This window comes from Schistocerca serialis, chromosome 1, assembly GCF_023864345.2.
Source record: "Schistocerca serialis cubense isolate TAMUIC-IGC-003099 chromosome 1, iqSchSeri2.2, whole genome shotgun sequence".
In the NCBI taxonomy this organism is placed as follows: domain Eukaryota; kingdom Metazoa; phylum Arthropoda; class Insecta; order Orthoptera; family Acrididae; genus Schistocerca; species Schistocerca serialis.
The window spans coordinates 659101309-659120627 of NC_064638.1; the positions used below are offsets into that span (position 1 = coordinate 659101309).

Genomic DNA, 19319 nt, shown 5'->3' on the forward strand with positions numbered 1-19319 from the left:
CTTTGGAAAGAAAAGCACATATGAAGAACACAGGAATGGACAGCCTGAGTGGCATGGAAGAGAGCACAGAGGCCAGAGTGGAAAGTTCCTGAGATGGAAATGAAAAATGTAAAGTGATTCAGAAACACACAAACAGTCAAGAGAGAGCAAAAGTGGTCTCAATGGAAACAGGGAAACAGGCACGAAGAGTGGCCTTGTTGACATTGCCATCCACGGGAAGAGAGCTGGATTTGACTGCATCGACCAGGTGAAATGTGACATGGCATGGGAGTGTTGGGCTTGTTGTGGCAGAGGGGAGGCAGCTGGGTGGCAGATGAGACTGGGAGCTCTTACAGCCACCTGCAAAATGTGAGCAGGCACTGAAGCAGATGCAGCTGGAGCAGGCAGCACCATAGGTGGTGGTTGCACATGAGCTGGTAGTGCTGAAATAGGAGATGGCGGATGAGCCAGTGGCACCGGACCCCATAGCACCAGAATCAGACAGACCCCTGATGCAGAAGCTGGCAGAGCCCAGGAACAGGAAACAGGGAGAGCAGTTGAGGGGGAAGGCAGAGAAGATTCCCTGTTGTTGTGTTTGACCATGATCAGCTAATAGACATGTTGTAAGGAGATGGGCATTTTTACTACCAGCTTACAGTAGATTTATTCCCTCACAAAGTTTGTTGAAAATAATCCACTGCACTTCAAAAAGAATAATTATTTTCATAATTACAATAACATAAGAAACATTAAGTTTGTTTCTAGTGCAAAAAGAGGTGACCAACACTGGCACCAAAATTGTTAATCATTTACCCAGCAATGTAAATTGTCTGACAGACAGGAAACAGAAAGTTGAAAACAAACTGAAAAAGTTTCTCCTTGACGACTCATTCCATTCCATAGAAGAACTTATGTTTTTGAATTGTGTAAAAATTGATGGGTAAGGATACTAAATCATTACCAAAAAAGAACTACCTCTTCTGATCTTCCTTTTCTTTATTTGTGAATATGATGAACATTATCTTTATTTTATATTTATGGTTCAGTTATTCTGTAGGAACCACTGCATTGGGTTATTAGTTGAGTAAACATGCTTATTTCCAGTGTTTCCATATTTTTTCTGCATTTAATAATGTTATGTCATCAGTATATTGTAATGTTTTGATCCTCCTCACAGACTTCAGTATTATTTGTGAAGAGGTTCATCAAAAGCAGACCCTGTACAGAATCTTGAGGTTCACTGCACTTGATAGCCTTGATTTCAGATCTGCATCCAGAATCTTTGGTCATGTACTGCTTTCTACTACCAACATATAATTTTATCCATTTTGCTGCATATACACATATGCCACAGCTTTCATATTCTTAAATTAGTGCTGTGCAGTTGACTGTGTCAAAGACTTTAGACAAATTCAGAAATATTACAGATGCTGAGTGTTTCTTTTCTAATGCACCTATAACAGGTTCTGTTAGGCTTGAAATACCTATCCTTTTGTGAAACCATATTGTTGCCAGAATTGAATATTGAGTTTCTCCAGGAATGAATCTACTTACTGAACATAACCCCACCATATATTTTTGATAAATTAGGTATTAAATGTAGTCTTTTTCACCTTTTTTGCATATTGGTACTACTACAGAAAATGGTGTCATCCACTTGTGTGAAGCAGTCAAATTTCAAAGAAACATTACTTGAAGCAATTAGACAAGCAGGAATGGAAACAGAATTACGAAACACTGTCTTTCACTGGATTAGATCTCATAACAATTATGACTGTGTGAATGGTTATCCATTGAAGGAACCACTTGCATACTTACGGAAAGCACAGGTAATAACATATTTCTTAAAATACAATAACATCATATGAGGTTAGCAGTATTTTTATTTGTTTTCCTCAAGCACTTACCTTCATTGTGTGTGTGTGTGTGTGTGTGTGTGTGTGTGTGTGTGTGTGTGTGTGTGTACCTTGTATTTATGCTGTGTTCTCTGAAGTTAACAAGTTAACAATGAGCAAAAGTGATTTTGTCTACAAAAAGGTTAAACAGGTGGTGATGGGGATAGAGAGGGTGATTGGGGGGGGGGGGGGGGGGACAGGTAGAAAAGTATGAGAAGAGATAGATGAACAATTAACCATGAGATTTGTAGTAAACGTAAGAGTGAAACAGGGGTAGTGACAAATGAAGCGAAATGTCGCTTCATATAAAAGAGAATCTTGAGAGAAAAGGGCAGAAAAACCTCTCTCTCAGAGGAGTTCAAAATAATAAAATGAATAAGATCATTAACTTGAAGTAAAAAGCAGAAAAGTGGTAGATGTGTTTGATGTAGGAAGAGGCATTACAAAAGTGATTAGGAAAAATACAAAAAGTTAAGTGATAATGAACTGAAAAGAGTTCAATAAATTTTATGAATAATGCTGTGCAAAAGTGTCGTATTTGTAAAAGTTGTATCATTCACCATGACAGTATGTGTGGTACATGTTGTTTTATATCAAAAGTGAATGAAAAATGCAAGGAGGAAACAGAAAGACTTATTATATAACTGTGGGAGCAAAGCTAGCACCTCTGAGGCCTACTATGAATACACGTGAGAAACATGAGAAAACTTTTGTTTATATAAAGGAAGGGTGACGAAGGGAATTATGTGCATTGAATTCAAGGCAGTGTACCACAATAGCTGTGTGAGTTCTGACGCCAAGCAGAAAATCTGGGTATGTACAAAATATAATGAGGAGTTAGGCCAAAATTAATCAACAAATATTGCATCAGTGAGATTATGAAGTGGTACTTAAGCAACAAAAAGATTATGAAGGAAAACTGTATGCTATGTGTAACAAACCAAGTGAACAAAGGAATAAATTGGACAGTGTATTGCAGCATGAAATTGACACCTGGAATTGTGAAAATAAAAGCTTTATCATTAGTGTTTGTGAAAAGTGCAGGAAAATAGCAAAAAGTGATGTGGTCTGTGTTAAGTGCAAAGCAAAGTTTCACTTTTAAGGTGGAAAGGTGGACCTGTCATCCAAAGCAGAGAAAACTCTGTGATGGAGTGGAAATGTAATACCTGCAGAAATGTATCATGTGGCAGGCCTGATATTCCTTAAGATGCTTAGTGTAGTCAGTGATGAATTTCTGCACTATCTAGTGAAGGAACATTACCAGCGAATGCCACAATACAAATTTCTCACATGTCAACAAGTTGCTGAAAAACCAGATGACTTCCAGACGACTCTAAAGAAAATTACGTAGATACTGTATGCCGCAGTTAAGATTCCAATCGCTTAGGAAAACTTATGATTCTTGCTGATAGCCAGACATGCAATTGCCTCGCATATTAATGAAGTATCAACTGTAAGATCCATGAGCTTTACTAAGCCTGGGGCCTCCCTCTTGGAAATTAGTAAGGATAAACACTCAGAAGCAATTGCTAAGTTGTCATCAAACAATTTCATAACCCAGTCTGATGGCTCTAATAAAACATATAAAAGTGAAATACTCATGGCCTGCTGGGAGTTAAAGAAATGTCTGGGTCATCTGACTCACACAAACATTCTATTTGTGAACATTTCACACCCTCATGACCTACCACACTGGTCCCACATAAACAAGAAAATTAATGCTGCTAACAGGTGGTTTTTTAATATATGTAAACATTTTAAAAACATCAGAATTGTAGGCATCACTGTGATTGAGTGCAGATTCCCAATTAGGCTCCATCAGTTGGTCTTTGAAAGCAAATTGTGTCACAGAAAATACTTGAAGAAATAAAAAGCACTACCCAATACAAACAAGATAACGTTACACTACTTAAAATACTGTGATGAGAAGATTTTTTAGGACAGGATCCACTGAGCAGCCCAACACCTGTCAAAAACAACATCATAAGTCATTATAAGCAGAAAAATTGTTGATCAAAACCAGTGCACTAATACAAAAAATAAAAATTTTGTGTTTTCTTCTAGAATATGCCAAGCATAAGGAAAAAATTTAGAACTACAAATATTTTTAGGAAGCCTCAAACACGCTATAGATTTGTTTTGTATAGGTGAGCAAAAATGGCTCTGAGCACTACGCAACCTAACTTCTGAGGTCATCTGTCTATAGGTGAGCATTTACTTAAGGATGATGAAGCTGCCTATTTTTCCTTTCCAGGCTTTCAGATGGTTAAGCATTTTTGTAGAACTAACAAAAATCAATGTGGCTATCTAATGCATGCTAGAGATAATGTAGAATGTATTACATTACTTAAAACCAAGTGTATGAATTGTGGAAAGCATTTTGAACACGACACAGTAGATATTAACTCTCTTAATCTTATAAGCATCTACAATCTATCTGATGGTAACATAACAATAATCACCTCCAAGTTGGACACATTACTACAACACTGCAATTCAAAATACCCCAGTTCTGTGCTGTTCCACTGTTTCCCAGAAAGTGGTGAAAAGTTGCTATGTTATAACATGAAAAACATAAACAGCAAACCTACTAGAACAACTAATACCAGTTCCTCTGCAACAGATGATTTTGTTGTTACTATTGAAATGTCATCTGTTTGCACATTAGACAGCAAATGGTACAGCAAATCACAACTGCTCAGTTCTGCGTATGACCATGCCAGGTGTAAATAAGCAGACAGAAGCTCTCCAGCACACATATAAAAGATCAACTGGCAACAAAAATAATGTAGCAAATCTCACACATCTGTTCCATGAAACTGATTGGAAGGATATCTATTGTGCTAGCAATATTGACAATAAGGTTCATGAATTTATGAGTGTCTTGCATCACTATTATGAAGTGGCATTCTCAATCAAACATGCAGAAAAACAATACACATGAAAAATGTGTAATAATAAATGGCTAACACCAGGAATACAAATGTCTTGCAGAAATAAGAGACTGCTATGTGCCTACAGTAAAACTACAGACTGTAAGTTAGTCCATAACTGTTTCAAACAGTATAAAAGAATTCTAAATGAGGTAATTCAGGAAGCAAAGAAAGTGTACAATCAGCAGTTCATCATTAATTCAAGTAATAAATCAAAAGCCATGTGGAAATTTATCAATAAAACAGTTGGATGAAAGGCAAGATACATTCAATAACCAATTCATAAACATTGGTGATAAGCTTTCTTTTTTAATCAAGTCTCGTGGCCCATTTGTCATTCAAATTCAGTGTTACTCCCACAATCACTTTTTCTTGACCGGTCACACCAAAGGAAATCTGCAGTATTGTAAGACAAAAACCCAATAAAAATTGCTGGGGTTTTAACTGTATATCTGATCACCTTTTAAAACAACTGTACCATCCTGTGTGTGACCCACTGTCAGATATAATAAACTGCTCCTTATCATCAGGTCAATTCCCCAGAATTTTCAAAGCAACAAAAGGTATTCCTCCATTTAAAAAAGGTGAAAGGAGTGATGTCAACAATGCAGACCTACCTCTATCTTATCAAGCATATCAGAAGTCCTTGAGAAAGCATTATATGGTGGTATTATTAATTTCTTGAAAAGTAATTGCATATGGAGTCTCCACCAGTTTGACTTTTGGAAAGGGAGATCAATAAATGGACAATTATATTCATTTTTAAATTAAATCTGTTGTGCACTCAAATAAGGATACAGGCAAATTGTGTGTTCCTTGAGCTCACAAAAGCTTTCAGTCTTGTCAGTCATGAATTACTTTCAGAGAAACTGCTATATTATTGAAGTAGGGAAAATTGCAATGGCTGGTTTAAGTCACATCTTTCAGACATTGCTCAGAAAGTAGTAATCAAGCCAAAAAAAGGATGAAAGAGTTCAGTCAAAAGAGCAAGTAGTAAGAGAAGGCATTCACCAAGGTTTTGCACTTGGTCCCCTTTTATTTCTGATATCTATCAATGATCTGCTCCAAAGCATTCAGCATGGTCTACCAGTAATTTTAGTCAATGACACCAATATACTGTTTTCTAATCACTGGCCTCATCAACTTAACACCAAAATTGCTGATACACACTGTAATCTGGTAAAATGGTTAAACAAAAACACTCTTCTCGTAAATAAAGATAAAACAGCCTATATTAATATCCCCTCGACACAAAAGATATCATCTATATTATGAAAGGGGTATTTGTTACTCAACATATAGTAGAGATGCTGAGTCACAACAAAAAGACTGTCAGAAAATGAGCTTGCAATCAACAAGGCCTTCATACACACACACACACACACACACACACACACACACACACACACACAGAACTTATGCATACATGACCACAGTCCCTGGCTATTGAGGCCAGACTGCTAGCAGCAGTGCATGATGGAAGAAGCAACCGGATGGTGGAGGTAAGGAGGAGGCTGGAGTGGGGAGGCTGAGGGATAGCAGGTAGGGGTGGAGGATGGTAAATTGCTGCTTGTGGGAGCATACAGGGTCGGGTTGGAGAGAGGGTAGGGCATCTAGTTGCAGTCAAGAGGTTAGACGGTAGGTGGGGGGGCTACCGGGAAAGGCAAGAAGTAAAAAGGCTGTGGGTGTGATGCTGGAATAGAGGGCTGTGTAGTGCTGTAATGGGAACATGGAGGGGGCTAGATGGGTAAGGACAATGACTAATGAAGCTTGAGGCCAGGAGGATTATGGTAACTTAGGATATACAGCAGGGAGATTTCCCACCTGCACAATTCAGAAACGCTGGTGTTGGGGACAGATCGAGGTGGCACTGGCTGTGAAGCAGCCATTGAAATCAAGAACGTCATGTTGAGCAGTGTGCTAAGCAACAGGATGGTCCAGCTGTTTCTTGGCCACAGTTTGGCAGCGTCCATTCATGCAGACAGTCAGCTTGTTGGTTGTCATGCCCAGCACACGATTTCAGTTTATCTTGTAGATCGAGTGACTGGTTTCACAGGTAACGCCGCCTTTGATGGGACAAGTGATGCTTGTGACCGGACTGGAGTAGGTGGTGGTGGGAAGATCTGTGGCGTACAGATCTTGCATCTAGGTTTATTGCATCGATATGCACCATGAGGCATGTGATTGGAAGCAGGGGTTGTGTAGGGATGGATGTGGATATTGTGTGGGTTCAGTGGGCAGCACAATACCACTGTGGTAAGGATGGGAAGGATAGTAAGTAGGACATTCCTCATTTCAGGGCACTATGGGAGGTACTTCTTGTTGTCACCTGAAATGAAATTTGTACAGAATATTCTCTTCCATCCCTACACAATCCCTGCTTCCAACCTCTTGCCTCATGGTTCATATCTCTGCAATAGACTTAGATTCAAGACCTGTCCCATACATCCTCTCCCCCCCCCCCCCCCAAAATCAATTACGAACAAACTATCAAACGTTATGCTAAAGAGAACTCCAGATGACTGATACTGTTGCACTGATTTTAAGGACACGCAAGTGGAAATAAAGCACAACTTTACTGTAAAATTAATTCAGATTAATTTACAGAATAATTAACAATGTTTGCTGGCAGATATTTGTTGGTTTCTGTTAAACAGTGCAGTCTATGAAAAACCTTTGCTGCACCATGCATGGAAAATTTGAACTGAGAAATTTCTTGCCACTCTTTACAGAGTTTTGATATGTCTGATGTGAAATATGGGTGTTTAGATATATAGTCACACAAGATATAAGAGAACAGTTGTCAATTAGTGCAAAGAAAAGTAGATACTTGAAGCAACTTCTGTGTTATTGCACACTTACCACTTTGCATCATATCTATTTACTACACTCCAGTTATCACAGATCTTAGAAAAAATGGTTTCAAACTATGAAAAATTGTATAAGTGTAGGATATTGAGCTTTAGAGATGAAAATAGTTACTAATGATTAGCTTAGTCCACTCAGTATCACATTGTATGTATTTAGTCAAGGAGAACTCAGTAAGATTACCTTTTTAGTGTCATCATTAATGATGACAAAAATCTGCAACCTCTAGTATTGATCAGTACTTAACATTTATCAGACCTAAATTGTAGAAATAAAATTAAGAAGCCTGTAATAGCTGTGACATATTAGGCAGTTAATTGATCTGAACTGTTAATTATAGGATACAATGCTTTATTTACATTTATATGTCCTTATAATCAATGTATCTTTACCAGTCATGTGGGGTGCTCTGTAGCATAAGACAAAATGAAATAGCATCTTACTTGAAAGTATGGGTATTGAGTATGTATTTATATGATTTGTTTACTTTTACATAAATTTAAAACTTGTTGCCCTAAATAACAAAACAACATAAGGCAACTGTCAGTGTATGATGTCACATCTCATTTACATGGCTTGAAAGCTATGGATGTAATTCATCACAAGAGCTATACATATTGTAACAAAGACAAGTACATAAGGTGGAAGGAAAAATACAGCAAGAAGACATGTAAACCAGTTGCAAGGCATGTGTGATTTTTCTGTTTCACATGTAAAACACACACACTAGAACTGCAGAAAAAGAGAGGAATCACACCACATATTCATTGTATTCATTTTTTATTTTATTTTGAATGTTTGTGAGCAACAACAGTTTTAGCCCAAGACGTTTTGATCAACCACAGTCTCAGAATAGCACAGTGGTTAGGGAATGTCCCTTCAGTATTGCATGAATTTTTTAAAATTATCTACTTTGGATCTATGTTGTCCTCCCTTAGCTCTTCATTCATTTCATATTTTATTGATCCAAGATATCTCATTGTGTTATTACACATAGATGTAGGGCAAGTCACATTATTTATGTTACACACATACATAAATATTTACAGTGTTGAGATGTTCAGTTACATCCATGCATAAGATGAACATTTTTAAGATATACTTTTATATCATTTATATGTTGTTCATAGATAGTCATCACTCTTACGGTATGTTCACATACAGTCATCAGATAAAGATTATAGAGTAATGCCTATATACATTATTTACATTACATTGTCATATTTGCAGATAAGTCATAACAAGGAATCAAAAGTTACATCTGTTAAGTGAGGTAAATAAGTCAAGTGAAAGTGAAATGGTAACACACAGGTTAAGGCACATTACACAGATTATTTGAGATTAACATTCTTAAATTCCTCTACAAAATAGAAGCTGTGTTTCTGTAGCACTGACTTTATTTTGGATCTGAATTCTTTCTGGCAAGACTTTACATTTTCACGTAACTTCTTGTACAGAAGTATCTCTTGTGTCTTACACTATTGTGCCATTCATCAATGATAAATATGTCTTTGGAAAGCCTAGTATTATGGCAATATCTTCATTTTTGTTATTATATGGAAATTTTCATGAATGAGACATGCTGTTTTGTGAATACAGATACAAGCCACTGGCAAGATACTGAGCTCCTTAAAGAAATTTCTATTGGTGGAGGATAAGGGCACTTGTTTCATTGCCTTCATTGTTTGTTTCTACATAATAAATATCTTTTTGTGGGAGGAGTCCCAAAAGGGAATGCAGCATGTAATTATTGAGAGCACTAGTGCAAAGTAGGTACATTTTAGTGTCTCCAAATCACAGACTTTACAGAATACTAAAAGCAGAACACACACCACTGCTCATTCTGTTTAACAGTTTATCTTTATGTGTGTCACACCGTACGTGTGTCATCTGTCCACACTCCAAGGAATTTTTTGGTTCTTTCTTGGTGTGTGGGTGCACTCTCTATCCTGCTGTCATCTATCTCAGATGGTACCCTATCAGACAGGGGAAAATCCAGGATGGAATATGACAATATTCTGAAGAGGATAGTTGCTACCCACCATACAGCGGAGATGCTGAGTCACAACAAACAAAAAGACAGTCAGAAAGTGATCTTTCGGTCAGCAAGGTCTGTATTGTGAATGTGTGTGTGTGTGTGTGTGTGTGTGTGTGTGTGTGTGTGCGGCAAGGGAGAGCAGGACAGAGGTAATGTGCTGTGTGTGGGAGCATAGAGGATGAAGGTGGAGAGAGGATAGGGCAGCTAGGTGCAGTCAAGTGGTTAACTGATGGATTGAGGAGCAGGGGTGGGCAAAGAGGGCAGGATAGCAGGAACGGAGAGATGTAAAAAGACTGTGGGTGTGTTTGTAGGATAGAGGGCTGTGTAGTGCAGGAATGGAAACATTGAAAAGGTTAGATGGGTAAGCACAATGACTAACGAAGGTTGAGGCCAGGAGGATTATGGGAATGTAGGATATATTGCAGGGAGAGTTCCTACCTCATTTATTGATAAGATCCAAATACAAGTATATATCACCTGTCTTGTGGGATAGAATTCCTTACTGTGTTGCATAGGTCATTAACAAGCTTTTGTCAGACATAAAGCTATGAACTGAGGGGTTCTGCAGAACCAAAAGAAATTACTTATTTCATGTGTGTCTAGATTTGAGAATTGAAGATTTCTGATAGTTGCATGACAAGTTGCAATATTCATTGTAATCAGGCATATTTTTCATAGATCTAGATAATGTTCTATGATTAACAATGGTGTGGTCAGTGTATTTTAAGTTTATCTCTCTCTCTTTTTGGAAAACTTGCACTAAATCTATGCAACAGATAATAGTAAAACAACTTACCCTCATTCTAAGCTGAAGATCTGATTCATTGTGGAGGGATGTTAGCTCAGTTTTTCACATAAGTTTATGGAAAGTTGCAATATACAAAATGGAAACCAAACATCATCATCATAATCCTGACAGCAGCCAGTAGTGTGTGGAGGGATTAGTTTTGAGAAATAAATGAGCGCTTTAGCCCCAGCTTTTTCATCATGAGACAGTGTGTGTGATAAACATTGTGACTGATATTGAGAAATGAACAAACAATGTAGCAATAACTTTTTTATGCTGTGGTAACTTCTTTGCAAGAATATATAAACAAAACAGTGTTGAGCACAGCGGATAAGCTGAATGAGGCTGTGCTGTTTTTAACAGACCAGCCTTGTATTCAAAAGGGTGGAGACCATATTGATTCAGCTATAAAGGACCTCAGTCAGTGCTCACATAAATATTGTTTATTAGCAGTACCAGTTATGATTCTTTAGGCATTTCCAATAGCTTATAATGCTCTTTAACCAATGATTCCATCAGAATGTAGTAGAAGTGAGTGTATCCTTGAGGCTCCTACTAGAGGACTCCAGATTTATTTAGTTTTCTGTGATTTCCTGAAATTACTTCAGTAAAACACGAGGGTGGTTCCTACTGTAAAGCATGGCTAGATCTTGTCCCATCTCTGCTAGACTAATGTTTATGTTGTAAATGCCAGTATAAATGCATTATTTTCCTTTAACATCAATGTTTCCCCCTGACATTTTAAACATACAGTTACGTATTTAAGTTTTCAGTAAATAAACTTTTGACCATTAACTGGCTGCATATAGGTTCTTTAGTCTTATTCTTTATTTCTTGTGTATTGCAAGGTGGAGACTAGCACTTCACCTGTACATGTTAGAAGTATTCTTGACAAATATTTAATTTATATGCAGATTTTACAGTACATGCGTTTAGATGAGTTAGATTTGTGAACAATGTTATGCTAAGTATCATAGTTGTTATATTAGATTTTAATACTGACCATTTCATTACCCGTAGTATAACATATAATTACTCAGACATAGTTTGTTGAGCAGACCATGTTATATTGTTCAGTTTGGAAGTCATTAGCTTCCATCTTTGAAGTAGATTATAAAAGATATGTAATATTTAGTTGCAGTGGGAGAAAAGGGTGCACAAATCCCTGAATTCAATGTGCAGTGAACTTGGTGTAGCACTGGCTCGTTTGAGACTAGCATCTGACAAGGATGAATTAATAGAAAAATGGACAGAGCTAAGCACATATGATATTGGCAAGTATATTTTACTAATTTTGTAAGCCTTACAGATTGGCAGACCATTTATTTTGTACCTGATATGTAGCTTTTTATTTATAAAATCCAAGAATAATGTAATTTAAGTTAAAGATTCAGAAAAGTAAATATTTACATTATTTTTACGTAGTTCCTGGAAGTATGTTGGTGTTATTAAAGGAATGTACTTAAAACTAAAGTTGATCTTTTGATTCATATATAAGTATACACTTTCAAGATGAATAATATTAAGATTATGCACACGTTTCAGACATTATTACTATAATAATGCATCCCCAGAACAATTGTCTTCTGTCGTTTACTGTGCTTGTAAATACTCTCTGAATTTTAAATTTGAAGAAATTCTGTACTCTTTGTTAGCTGAAGAATGCAGAGTGTTATGTGAAAATACAGGATACATTTTTATTTTTTTAATGCAATAAAAGTGAAGAAAGACAACATTGGTACTGTTTTCAGACAATTTAAATTGAGAAAAAAATTACAGAACTGACTCTCTCAACCAAAAAGAGCCACTCTAATGTAGTCAGTTTGCTGGTTTTTAGAGAGGCATCCACAATACCCGATACATGTTATGATGAATTGTAGCCAGTCAACATGTAATATTTGCATAGCATAAGCAACCCCTAAAATCTATGATTAGTGTATGAGTACTTCACAGTGCAAATGATAAATGATAGCAAAAGTAAATCACATTGTAATATATACTCTTGTATTTGTTTTAGCATTGATAATGACCTGACACAGGTCGAAATCTGATCTGCATTGTGGCTATAAATGTCATATTAAAGCAACTTAATTCTACGACTGATTGCTGCTCTATCTAACCCAATATAACCACAGTCATTGTGTGCACCCACCCCATGGAGGGCAACCTGATGAAAATTTATGTTCCTTCATGGAAAGTGATGGAATGTATCTGGTGGCATAAATTAGGTGTTCAGTACTATGCTTCTCAGAACTGTAACTATCCTAAATGACGTTTTGTACCAACAAGTTGGTCCAGTGAACTGTGTCTGTGGATGGTTTTTAGGTGGTTTTCCATCTGCCTCGGCGAATGCGGGCTGGTTCCACTTATTCCGCCTCAGTTACACTAAGTCGCCAATTGCTGCGCAAACAAGTTCTCCATGTATGCATACACCACCATTACTCTACCACGCAAACATAGGGGCTACACTCGTCTGGTGTGAGACGTTCCCTGAGGGGGGGGGGGGGGGGGGGGGGGGGGGGGTCCACCAGGGGCCGAACCACACAATAACCCTGGGTTCGGTGTGGGGCAGTGGAGGGGTGAAGTGGACTGTGGTAGTTGTAGTGGGGTTGCAGACCACAGCGGCTGCGGCGGGGACAGAGCCTCTCCGTCGTTTCTAGGTCCCTGGTTAACATACAGTACAATACAATACAATACCAACAAGTTGGATGCTTTGGAGCTGCAACTAAAGACAAATCATGAAGAATATTAGACAAAGTAATGCTGTAACTTAATAATACAGTACATGCACTTACTCCAGTAACATGATAAATACAATTAAGCAGGCTTGTCTAGGGGATGATTCCACATAACTCATAAATATATTAAATAAATAAAACTGTGTGATATGCAAAAACTAGATGCCTTGTGTTGGACACTAAAATGTAGTGGGTCTGGTGTAGCTGGAAGAAAAGAGTGGAATGTAAGCATTTCTTGCTTGTCAGAATGCTCTCAACTCTTCCTGGGGCACTGTATGGTGCATAGCTGGTTTGAGGCACAGTTATGGTATGTGGGGAAGCAGCAGACAAATCAGCAATGAATATAAAACAGTTCTTTCTTAATTTATTCATTGTGAAATCTATTCCTTGGTGTGGTCTGGCATTCCCTTGAAATATTCTGGAATTATAGCAGCACACAAGGAAGACGTGGCATGTGGACAATATACCCTGCTTCGGCAGCTGCATGGCGACCTGGTGTCAAAGGCACGCCGGAATTGAATCATAAGCAGTGTCCATACCACTGCACATGACTCTGCTGGGCACAGCACAGAGCATTGCAATTGCCATTGTGGTAGGCTGTGGTGCTGCCCAGAGTGTAATCTAAACCACTGGTTAGAGAATGGTAGCAGGGAGCAGGTGGCTGGTGGAATTCAGCAATGGCAAGCAGCCCTGTAGAGGTGGTGGCAAAGTACTGGGTTCTGAGTCCTGGGCAGTCAGCCAGCAGTCCTTGGATCATGGTCCAACAACAGCAGCAGTGACAGTGACATAGCTGCAGTGAAGACACCAATGCTGAAGCTCACAAAAACTGGGTGCACCTACATTGGCCAACTGGATGCACAGCATGGGCTGGCTATGGGCAGTTTTAAATACAGCCACTCAATGATGATTCTTTTGAAGTGAAGTATTTGTGTGTCACCATGGAAACATCTGGAATAAGGTCAGTGACATGCTTTCAACTGATGTTAGAGGCAGCAATGTGTCAGAATGCAAAAGCTTCCTGATGTGTCAGGTCACTGACATGTGGAAGCAGCAGTATGGAAGCAGTCACATGGTGAGGGGTCTTCCTCTCAGCAGGACGTTGACCATGTATGCTGGTGCTCCAAATAAAGCGAGGGTATTGGCTGTGGCTTAGACCATTACAACTACTTTCGCCTAAGAAAAAGTCTGCCCTCAGATTTCCATTGAAAATCTTGATGTAACATAGGCACTAAGTTATTTGTAAGTATTTAATTTTTGCAGTTTTGACATCATTCATGGTGGCATTTGGTTCTTTATATTATTTACACTTCTTTTCAGCCCCATTAACAACTTGGCTCACCATGGAGTCTCTATGTTTGCACTTACACACTCTCCACTTCATCTCACTTTTAGCCCTGCTAACAGCTATATCATTTCACATCATGTGGAAAGAACAGTGTCCAGGGAGGCATCCTATCAGCTAGTCGTTCCATTTCATATTTACACAATAAAATGCACATCCCCATATCTTCCTATTACATACACCACATACATCTATCAGACAAGAAAATCTTGGATAAATTCTTGTATATTATGTTAAGATACATCCTGCAATTATGCAAACAATATCTGGTACTTTCCAGACCTGACTCAAACACTAGACATTCCTTGACCTGTGCAACACAATTACACTAACCCACATAAATGTTGTTCTGTTGGATTATCATTGTAATCTAATCAAGTAGAGAAAACTATATAAGATGAAAAGGGGTCAGAGAATCCAAATACCATCATTGTGTTCTTAGTCATTCTGCCTGGGAAGAACTCTATGACAGGCATAACTGACAAACTTCATCCTTGCAATAAGCATGTTACAGTTCATCATTGTATTTCTCATGCTTCTTCATAATGACCTTAATTTCTCAACACACAGATGCATCTCATTCTGAGAGAATACAAGTAGTCCAGTGAACCCACTACATGAGCTCTCTGACACCATGTACCTACTTCCTGCATCACAGCCTTTTTTCAGTGTCACTCCTGTACCAATAACTTTTTTTTTTATCTGTCTACCCAAAGAGAATATTTCTTAGGCTGCCTCCTCACCCATAAAACACCTTTGAAGAAGTTTTGTAAAACTTTTCCATCACATTCTCTCATAATAACGAATTTCTATAGGAATCATTGGCGGATCTACTGTGAGTATGTGTGCTGTGTCCTGGCAGACCCAGAACAGTTTAGTTAATGTTTTGACACCTAATGAACATCTCACATTTGTGCAGTGCCTAGAGGGCTTTGGGCCAGTTATGCATAATGTAAAGACAGAAAATCTGAACCATTCTGTTCCCTTGTGACTTTCAGACCATGTTCTGCTTGTCAGGGCTGAATTACCATCAGTTAAATCTACCTTATTATTTAGCTCTTATGAAAAGAATATACTGGTTCTCACCATAAAGATGACACATTGTGTTGCACAGAGGCACAACAAAAAGACTGTTATACATCAAGCTTTCAGCCTTTCTTCTTCAGGAAAGAACGGAAAACACACACACGTTTGCAAATGACAGCCATCTCGTGTGCACATGACTGCTATCTCTAACCTCTCTATCCAGACTGCAGTTATTGTGTTGTACAAAAGCAGCAATCAGAAGCTGGACGTGGAAGGAGGAGGGATAGCAAAGTATGGGTGGAGTGAAAGAAGAGTGTGGTGTAACAGAGCAAGCAGGGACTAGAAGGCAGCAGGACAAGGCTGCCTGTTGCAGTGCCGGGAGGCTGTGGGAGAGGAGAAGTGGGGATCAGAAAAGGAGAGGAACAGGGGCATGAAAAGACAAGTGTGTGCATTGGCAGGGAGTGTCAAACAGTGAGGGTGAGGGGATATGAATTGGGAGGAGGTGACAGGAGGGAGGGGTGGAAAATGTTGGGTGCAGAGTGCAGGGACAGTAAGTTATTATAGGTTGAGGCCAGGGCAATTTTGGGAGTGGAGAATCCTCATAAGTATAACTCCCATCTGCACAGTTCAGAAAAGCTGGTGATTGACAGGAGAATCCAGGTGACCTGGATTGTGAAGCACCCACTGAAATCAAGGCTGTTTTGTTGAGCTACATGTTATACCACAGGATGGCCCACATTGTTCTGGGCCACAGTTTGGCAATGGCCATTCATCGTTGTGGACAACCGGTTGGTAGTCATAGCAATATAAAATGTGGTGCAATGATTTTTCACATCCCTGTGGTAAGGGGCTGGTATTAGGAGTGGCATAGGGATGGACTAGGATGTTGTGGAGGTTAGGTAGCCAACAGCAACCACCTTAGGAAGGGTGAGAAGGGTATTTGGTAGGATGTCCCTCGTTTCAGGGTATGATGATAGATAATCAAAGCCTTGAAGAAGGATGTGGTTCAGTTGTTTCAGTTTGGTGTGGTACTGGGTGACAAACAGGTTGCTCCTTTTGTAGCTGGTTCTTGGGGGAGGGGCGAAGTATTGGAGGCATTTGGGGATATGGCATGGGAAATCTGTTTGTAGACTAAAAATCAGTGATAGTGCTTCTCGGTGAAGGCCTTTCATGATTTCTTCAGCATACCAGACAAAGGAGCTCTTGTTACTACAGATATGTTGTCCTCAGATGGCCAGGCTGTGTGACAAGGTTTTTGGTATGGAAAGGATGGCAGTTGTCAAAATGCAGGTACTGTTGGTGGTGTGTGGGTTTAATGTGGACAGAGGTGTGGATGGAGCCATCAGAGAGGGGGAGAGCAGCATCCAGGAAAGTGGCAGGCTGGGTTGAGGAGGACCAGGTGAAGCAGATGGGAGAGAGGCTGTTGAGGCTGTGACGAAATGAGGACAGGGTGCCTTGAACCTGAGTTCAGACCATAAAGATCTCATCAATGAAAATTAATCAGTACAGGGTTTTGGGTTTCAGGAAGCTAGGAGGATCTCCTCTAGATGCCCCATAAACAGGATGGCATTGGAGGGTGCCATGTGGGTGCCCCTGACTGTTCCATGGAGATGTAGAAGTAGTTGTATGTTAGGATAAAGTTAGTGAGATTTATGAGGAATGATGCTTTGTGGGGTTTGAGTCTGATGGACATTGGCAGGGTAGAATTCAATAGCAGGAAGACCATGGCCATGAGTGATATAGGTGTATAGGGAGGTGATATTAGCAATGACGAGAAGGGATCCTGAAGGTGATGGGATGAGAATGGTGAAGAGTCAATAGGGGAAATGATTGATGTCTTTGATGTGAAAAGCTAGATTTTTAGCAGCAGGTAGTAGGTGGCAGTCAGTGAGGGCTGAAATTGTTTTAGTGGGAGCACAGTAATGAGCTACAATGTTTGGTTTTGGTTTGTGGATTTTAGGGAGCAAATGGAGGGTGAGTGTGTGGAGAGTCATAGGAGTGAGGAAGGAAATAGATTCAGGGGTGTTGTTCAGGGAGGACCTTTGGCTTTAAGCCAGGATTTGAGATTATGTTGGACTTCTGTGATGGGATCACTCTGGCAGAGTTTACGGTGGAGAAATCAGACAATTGGCAGAGGCCTTCCTCCACGTAGTCACTGTGATTCATAACAACAGTAGTGGAAACTTTATCTGCAGGTAGGATTTAGTTGAGTGTTGGTAGGGAGGTTTGGGGAATTGGCAAATTCAAAAGGACAGCTAGGCAGGTTCTGGATGCAATGAGGGGTTGACATGAAGGAACACTGGGGATGGGATAGTGGTTGGGTAGTGGTGCCCCAAGGCAGCAGTAGGATGGCAGCAGATTGAATAACTCACAGACTTGGTTTCTGAAATGCTTTTTTAAGTGTTGGAGAGCAACTTCCAGTTCTTTTAATCAATCTATGAATTGAGTCGGCACTCCTCAATCAGTTAACATGAGTCTGAAATTGCTGAGATTGAGGTGTAATCCATATGATGGACTAATGTCCTTTACCTTTGTTGATAGCTCACCAAGTTCATCTTCACTGCTGGCTAAAAGTACAGTGCCATCAGCAAATCGGATATGGTTAATAGCTCTGCCACCAATTGAGATGCCTTTAGTCCTTCCACCAAGAGCATTCCTGATGACATGTTCTGCATAGATATTGTACAGCAGAGGGGGGTGGGGGTTGAACACAACATGCTCTGACACCTTTTGAAACACCGTAGATTTCAGACATACCAGCACTGGTCTTCACAGCTGCAAATGAATATTGTATAGACTTCTGATCAGTGGTGTCAAGTTTGATAGGACACTGAATTCTGCAAGAACCTGCCACAACTTTTCCGAGATAACACAGTCAGAGGCTTTCTTACAGTCAAGGGACCAGATGAAAACATAAACACAGAACTATAATGATTTCTTGATTATTTGTCATATGTTGAGAATCTGTTCACAAGTTCATTTTCCTTTAACAAAACCTGCTTGTACTATGGATATGTCAGGCTGACTGTATGGCTTCAAAAACTGGTTCAATATGTAGAGCAAAATTTTGCTTGCATGGGGTATGAGAGCAATGGTTTGATAGCTGGAGTGAAAAGTGACAGCGGTGGATTGAAGTTGAGACTTGTCATTATTGATGTCAGCTCCCTTGTGTGTCAATAGGTCCTGTATCATGGCCAGGTGGAAATCATGTTCTCTGTCAGAGGAGGAAAATATATCATCAAGGTATACATAACAATATGAGCAGTTCAACAGAAGTAAGTCTATAAAACATTGCCATGTTTAGGCCACGTTTTTGAGATCATAAGGAATGTAACAAAATTTATAGAGGCTGAAGGGTGTGACCAATACTGTCTGGTATATCACTCTGTTCCATGGGTGTCTGTAAATATTCCTTGTGTCAGTCCAAGACACTGAAGATGCAGGCTTCACTAAGTATTTGTACGAAGTTTTGTGTATGAGGTATAGGGCAACTGTCTAATACGGTCCACATGTTGAGGTGGCGATAGTCACTGCAGACCGCTCACTGTGCTGTCGTTTTTGGGAACTAAATGGATGGGCAAAGACCACTTACTGTCTGCCAGACGGACAATACCTACCTGCAGAAGTTCCTCCACTGCAGCCTTAGTAAGAAGTACTTGATGTAGTGCTAACTGGCGTCCTTTAGGACACACTGATGGCTTGTCTGTTGCGAC

General features: G+C 39.4%; 1 protein-coding gene across 1 annotated transcript in view; it reads left to right on the forward strand.

The window, feature by feature from the left end:
* LOC126479317 (TBC1 domain family member 19) overlaps positions 1 to 19319 on the forward strand; it is a 192907-nt gene that overhangs the window by 13016 nt on the left and 160572 nt on the right. Inside the window, exons 2-3 of the mRNA XM_050103774.1 lie at positions 1620 to 1808; positions 11636 to 11774. Of these exons, the coding sequence (XP_049959731.1) occupies positions 1620 to 1808; positions 11636 to 11774 (328 nt within the window). The remainder of the gene's footprint in view (positions 1 to 1619; positions 1809 to 11635; positions 11775 to 19319) is intronic.